General features: G+C 33.1%; 1 protein-coding gene across 1 annotated transcript in view; it reads right to left on the minus strand.

Annotated features, from left to right (window-relative positions):
• LOC106465487 (solute carrier family 35 member F2-like) overlaps positions 1-7,690 on the minus strand; it is a 42,503-nt gene that overhangs the window by 14,377 nt on the left and 20,436 nt on the right. Inside the window, exons 4-5 of the mRNA XM_022393402.1 lie at positions 2,190-2,346; positions 1,271-1,326 (exon numbers count right to left, since the gene is read on the minus strand). Of these exons, the coding sequence (XP_022249110.1) occupies positions 1,271-1,326; positions 2,190-2,346 (213 nt within the window). The remainder of the gene's footprint in view (positions 1-1,270; positions 1,327-2,189; positions 2,347-7,690) is intronic.

A 7,690-nucleotide genomic window follows, 5' to 3' on the forward strand; every position in this document is an offset into this window, starting at 1 on the left:
GGAACAACATTCGGAATCTCGATCTATTGAATTAAAAGAAAATATGGCATTCCTTAGAACAAAGTGTATTAATATTTGTAGTAAAATAGCCAATAGATCTGCCCTCCAATCTAGAGAGTATATGTTAAATGGTTAATAAACCTAGAACTTAACTCGACTACAGAGAAAATCATTTTTAATCGGTTCCAACAAAAAGGGGGGAGTTGTACAGAAAGAAGGTTAGATGGACGGAACAACATTCGGAATCTCGATCTATTGAATTAAAAGAAAATATGGCATTCCTTAGAACAAAGTGTATTAATATTTGTAGTAAAATAGCCAACAGATCTGCCCTCCAATCTAGAGAGTATATGTTAAATGGTTAATAAACCTAGAACTTAACTCGACTACCGAGAAAATCATTTTTAATCAGTTTTTAAAAAAAAGGGGAAGTTGTACAGAAAGAAGGTTAGATGGACGAAACAGCATCTGGAATATCGATCTATTGAATTAAAAGAAAATATGGCATTCCTTAGAACAAAGTGTGTTAATATTTTTGCAAAATAATAATAATAATTAAATGGCAATTATCATATAACAACGCTACTCTGTTAAATAGTGTTTCAGTAAAAATACATCAATATTAGTAAAATTACCCCGAGGAAAAGCAGGAGAATGCATAAAATTTAATCCAGAACTCAAGAGCTTCCAGATCCCGAAGGTGGTCCCTGGACTTCGACCGTAATGGGTGGACCTGTATATTGGACATTCTCTCGATTCCCTCGATCAAATACACCTTACCCCCCCCCCTTTTAATTTGCCTCTTACGTCTCTATTAAATCAGTTTACCGTAATTATTTGATTTCATTGGCGTCTTAAATAAAAATATCAAAACATTAATGATTGCACTAATCCTGAACATCATAGGAAGATCTGAGCTACTAATATTCGCGGTGTATCCTAGTTTGTTTGTTTTTTTTCTTTTGTAACTAGAAAACACAATAATGAATTTTTACGGATCTCGTTTCGCGGAAAAGCTGACTTTACGAGGCATCCTAGTTAACCTCCACTTTGTACCCCTAGGATTCTTTATCTCGTGTCTGCCTTGTTAATATGCACTTTTTTTGTTGTTTACGCTTTCAATACATTTCCATCTCATTAATCAAACCTTTAGATGAGAAAACAAACACCAGAAACGAAAACTTTCTAATCTCATGTACAATATACAAAGATAATGATTCAGGATCGCTAAAAATTTAATAATTTTTTTTATTTACGATCCATTTCTTACCTTGTTCCAGTTTTCCCCAATTTATCACAGCTAATTCTTTCCTTTCTAAAATGGCTCTGAAAAGAATTAAACAATTATTTATTGCCAAGGGCTTTAGTCGAATTTCAATGTTAAGATCTGAAACAACAAGAACAAATAGTCCTTCAAAATAAGTGATGAAAATTTTTCTACATTTTTACATAAAAAAAATTTCTTTACAGAAAGAGAGAGAAAATAAAACTTTAAAACAACTGAATTTCTGCAAACAATAATATAATACCAAGCATACACCCGAACAAATGTTTTCATTTTATAGATTAGTTTATAAGCATCCTAGAAAAATCTAACTTTTTTCTAATCAGGCACGAGCTTTAATACACGTGCCATATCAGTTCTTAGTTGTTTAATTTTTGGTAGACATTTTGATTGAAGTTTACCGACCTGCCCTACCACAAATTTTCTCCTGATGACTAACCAAATCTGTTTCTTTCTTCGAGAGTATTAAATATGACTTTAAACTTGGCAACTTTCACCAGCAACAATCGAGTTGCTAAGAAGTTTTAAGTAATCTATAGAGACGATAGTTTCAAAAATTGAAAAAAAAAATTATCTGAGCGTTAATATAAAACGAGCTTACGCTCAAGTTTCCTCTTAATTAATTAAAACGAAGTTCACTTATTGCAGTGTATCATACGGCACGCGCTACTACAGTTACTTCATGACATTGGTAGTCGTATAGCTAAACGGGCTTAATTACTAATTAAGAAACTGACAAAATACTTAATATTAGATAATCTAGTATGTATTGTAAATTTAGTGCTTACAACGTTACATTGAAATTTGATATTGTTTTTCCTCGTGTTAGAAATGACTTATTTCGCTCTGCAAAGACAGGAATATAACGAATGACTTAATGACGTTTTGATCCCGTATAACTTACAACTGTAATCCGTTAACTACGCTCCCAAATAGTCCTAACATTCCCAAAAATTCGACTTTATTGTATGTTTTAATGGCGTATTCTTCTGCCACGTTCGACACCCCGATCAGAGAGGCACCGCCGAGGCACAGCATGTCACCCAGAAGTCTGTTGCTGGCTAGGAAATAAAACATAGCTTTGTTAAAAACAAACAAACAGAGCAGCTACTTCGAAAAGAGCGTTATTAATAACATTACTTTATATATTGACAAGTGAAAAATTACATTTTTATCGGATAGTTTTATTTTTGACAAAACTGCTAATTAACTTCACTCTGTAATGAGACGTAAATTTCTCAAGTAATATAGCTTTTTTCCCTGAATCGTGAACAACATAAATTTTCCTTAAAAGTTTGAAGAAAATGTTAATTTTCCTTCATTAATTATATTAATAAGTCCAACAAAAAAACGAAGCGACCTTAAATAGACTGATAAAACAGTAATTTTAAAATATTCTTAGATAAACTAATTGTTTATATACTTTTACTGCTGAATTAAGTATCCTTAACGTATATCCAATAAACTTATTAAAACAATTCTGTTAGTCTTAACCTTATTAAAAAAGGTTTTGCCTACATAGAAAAAGTACACAATAACGTATATATGCTACGTATTATGGAGATCTTTTTACACAAACCAGGCAAGTTTAACTCGAAGAAAACTAAAGTTGATATGAGTTATCTATAGCTAATTAAAATTTCAAATAATTATTCAAGAAGTCTGGTTGGTAAAGTTAGCAACGTTGTTAAGTAAACTGTTTAAGAAAGTTTTTTTTTTTTTAATTGAACTGCCAGACAAAATAAAATTTATATTGTTAAATTTTCTCACGGCAACTCTCCTCCTTCCTTGGTGAAGTTTGAAGTTCGATCTCTGCGGTGGGTACATATCAGATAGCCCTTTGTGCATCTTTGTGTTTAAACACAATCAAACAAGTAGGCTCATGACAATGGCCAGCTGAGCTGTTTAATTGGTGAAGATTTTTCTTAACCCCCCGTGTTAAGCTGAGCTACTAACGTTGTCGTAAGTTGTTAAGCTAATTCACTTACGTACACGGGATCTTATTAAAACAAAACATAAGATCATAAGATATTATAAGAATCAATTGTAGAGATTCGAGTATCACCATTAAATATGAGCCGTCAGTTAACACCTCCCCCTCCCCTCGCTGAATCATGGGTTGTTTTAATCCAATCAGTGGCACTTTCACTATTGATTGTGATTAAATACGGTCCAGATTCTCTTCCAATTTAGGACTGTTTCTGTAGCTACGCGATTGGATGTTAGCAGTAAGTTACCTATATCTAAATCATATAGAAGTATCGTTCCATATTTCATCGCCCTGCTATTCATAGCGAAGGAAATTTATATGGCAAAAACTATATTATTCACGAAGACAGCGGTCTTAAATACACGTCAAAGTTGTGTGAAAATTATGTATTAAACAAACAATACGAAAATGTTCCCAAAATCATAAAACTTAGTCGCTAGGCCTAAATCTCACTAGTTCTCCAAATCATGAACCTTAGTGACTAGGCCTAAATCTCACTAGCACTCCAAATTATGAACCTTAATCACTAAGCCTAAATATCACTAGTTCTCTAAATTATGAAATTTAGTCACTAGGCCTAAATCTCACTAGTTCTCCAACTCATGAACCTTAGTGACTAGGCCTAAATCTCACTAGTTCTCCAAATTATGAACCTTAGTGACTAAGCCTAAATCTCACTAGTACTCCAAATTATGAACCTTAATCACTAGGCCTAAATATCACTAGTTCTCTAAATCATGAAATTTAGTCACTAGGCCTAAATCTCACTAGTTCTCTAAATTATGAAATTTAGTCACTAGGCCTAAATCTCACTAGTTCTCTAAATTATGAAATTTAGTCACTAGGCCTAAATCTCATTAGTTCTCCAAATTATGAAACTTAGTCACTAGGCCTAAATCCCACTAGTTCTCCAAATTATGAAACTTAGTCACTAGACCTAGAGCTCACTAGTTCTTCAAATTATGAAACTTAGTCACTAGACCTAAAGCTCACTAGTTCTCCAAATTATGAAACTTAGTCACTAGGCCTAAATCTCACCAGGAAGTAAAGATTAAAACAACAACAAAAATTTTACGTTGTCTTGGAATACCCTGGAATAATAATAACCACTAAAGTATTGAAATATTAGTCGAATCTGTGATACGTCGAATTGAGGAAGTCATCAAAGATTAGGGAAAACATCAATTATAGTTCCAGTTATCCTGAGAAGCCATAAGTGAAAGCCAAGGGGGAATATGATACACTATGTAATGCTCATATGTCTTATTTAGAAATATACCTTAGTAACATCTGTATAATGTACTATTAGATGTAAATTCCAATCACATTGTGTTATTTAAACAAAATCTTCTAGACTTTTATTACCCCTATTGTCTATTAAACGTTTGACTTAATTTCAGTAGTCTAACCAAATTTAAAGCCTCGGTTCAGATAAGTCACTTAGGTATATTAAATATATTTCTGTTTAATTTATTATACGTGATAAATGCAATATCGGACAAACTATATGAAGAAAATGTATTGTTACAATTATTTGTCGTGTGATAAGTACGGTTGACGTATAGTTAGTTACAGGTGGTTCTTTTTCAAACTACATTTTTAACGAGTTGCTCTAATCCATAGCTGGTAACAAGGGTTTGTTTGTTTTGAATTTCTTGCAAAGCTACACGAAAAGCTATCTGCGCTAGCCGTCCCTAATTTAGCAGTGTAAGACTAGAGGGAAGGCAGCTAGTCATCACCACCCACCGCCAACTCTTGGGCTACTACTTTTACCAACGAATAATGGGATTGACCGTAACAGTATAACCCCCCCCCCCCCGACGGCTAAAAGGGCAAGCATATTTGTCGGGACGAGGATTCGAACCTACGACCCTCAGATTGCGAGTCGAGCGCCCTAACCACCTGGCCATGCCGGGGGCCCTAACCACCTGGCCATGCCGGGGCCCAGGTAACAAGGATATGCTGTTGCATTGCAAACCTTAGCCCGTATCAGATATATTAAAAACAATTATGTATTGGGTTCGAAGTTTTTTTATGAAGTAGACAATGTTTCGAACTCTAGGAAGGGCACAAAGAAATAAAACGTCTTTTAAAAGTTGCGTATCAAATATAACCAGACCACTTCCACCAAAAATATCAAACACTTCTATTTTATAACAATTCCTTTAGTTAGCGTACGGCAATCTGGAGTACTATTTCTTGCTGTGTTAAGATTCATTTATGTTACGTAAGCACTTGTTTTTGTTTTTTTTATGAACATGTATGTAGTTTTAAAAGCTTGGGCCTAATCTATCGACTATTCTATACACACAAACATACACGGTTACAAGAAAAAATATCCCGTTTTTCTATCGAATTTACTAGCTTTGTGGCGTAAAATGAACGTCAATTAGCGGATGTAAAATCCCGGAACAATGACGGTTATCTAAAAGTTTGGCAAGGAAGTAAATGGCATTAAAAAGAACAAATAAAATTTGTATGGATCACATTCATTAATTACAGGAACAATAGCTGAACAACGAAGTCTTTTCTAAACATTTCAGAAATATCTACGCGTTAGTTGATCATTTTCTGATACATACGAAAGGAAATATACCAGATATAAACTTCAATACAGAACGTTTATTATACACAGTACGATAGATAAACAGTTACGATATATATTTCGTTGAGGTTCTTTTGACAGGGATAATTTATGGCTTTCATTCTTTTAATAACAAGTTCTTTTATGTTACGCAGCCATTCAAACAGTTTCCAATATTGTTCAGTGGTAGTCTGTTTTATATACACACACACACGTACGGGAGGATCGAGTTAGGACCAGAATGTTGAAATGCTTGTATCTTCGCCCTCTGGCGAACAAAGGAAGCAATAGATTGATTGCCCTAACTCCGGTACAAATAACACATGTTTTTTTTTATGTGTACATTGATTTAGTAATTTATGCTTCGTAAAGATCTCCTTTCTGTTTTAACGAGGTAACTGACAGCGCCCTCTCTGTTCAGATATTGTTTCTTATTGTTTCGTAGTTAAAAAGCAAGAAGTTAATAGAGCCTCGAGAGAATATATTCCCCGACATTTTTACACCGTTGATACCCCATTCCTGATAGAGTATTATTTAATAACACCTCACAGTGATTTTAGAAGCTGGACGGTAAACACGACACCAGGATTAATTTGCCAAAAAAGACAATGATAAATTCGCTCATGTAGATCTGGAATAGTTTGTTTTGAAATCAAAGTAAGGAGGGATGAACCATTCTCTAAATATATGTTGTTTAAATTACACCTCTTAGTATTTGGATTACTATTCTTTACTGTCTTGTAACCACGGGTGAGACAACAAACTCAGTTATTACATCTTACTGCTATAAAAATCAAGAACTGAACGTTGCTTTAGATGTAGAATTTTCAACCAATAGCCTAAATCCGATTCATTTAACTGGGGGACAAAAACAACAACATTATTTTGATCTTATATGACAATAGAAAACCTAAAAGTCACGTTGCTTTCAAAATATTTTAACACGTGGTAGACCACTATAAAACTATCAGTCATGATGTAGATCTAAACTATAAAACTATCAGTTATGATATAGATCTAAACTATAAACCTATCAGTCATGATATATATCTAAACTATAAACCTGTAAGTCATGATATAGATCTAAACTATAAACCTGTAAGTCATGATATAGATCTAAACTATAAACCTGTAAGTCATGATGTAGATCTAAACTATAAACTTATCAGTAATGATATAGATCTAAACTATAAACCTTTTAGTCATGATATAGATCTAAACTATAAACCTATCAGTAATGATATAGATCTAAACTATAAACCTGTAAGTCATGATATAGATATAAACTATAAACCTATCAGTCATGATATAGATCTAAACTATAAACCTGTAAGTCATGATATAGATCTAAACTATAAACCTATCAGTCATGATATAGATCTAAACTATAAACCTATCAGTCATGATATAGATCTAAACTATAAACCTATCAGTCATGATATAGATCTAAACTATAAACCTATCAGTCATGATATAGATCTAAACTATAAACCTATCAGTCATGATATAGATCTAAACTATAAACCTGTAAGTCATGATATAGATCTAAACTATAAACCTATCAGTCATGATATAGATCTAAACTATAAGCCTATCAGTCATGATATAGATACCTATGGGGCATGGTAGAGTACCGACAACCTGTAGGCTATGGTAAAACATAATTAACGGTAAAATATTAGTAGACAGACATTAACGGTATAATAAACATAATTAACGGTAAAGTATTAGTAGACAGACACTGACGGTATAATAAACATAATTAACGGTAAAGTATCAGTAGACAGACATTGACGGTATAATAAACAATTAACGGTAAAGTATTAGTAGA

The sequence above is a fragment of the Limulus polyphemus genome, unplaced genomic scaffold, assembly GCF_000517525.1.
Source record: "Limulus polyphemus unplaced genomic scaffold, Limulus_polyphemus-2.1.2 Scaffold1960, whole genome shotgun sequence".
Lineage (NCBI taxonomy): Eukaryota > Metazoa > Arthropoda > Merostomata > Xiphosura > Limulidae > Limulus > Limulus polyphemus.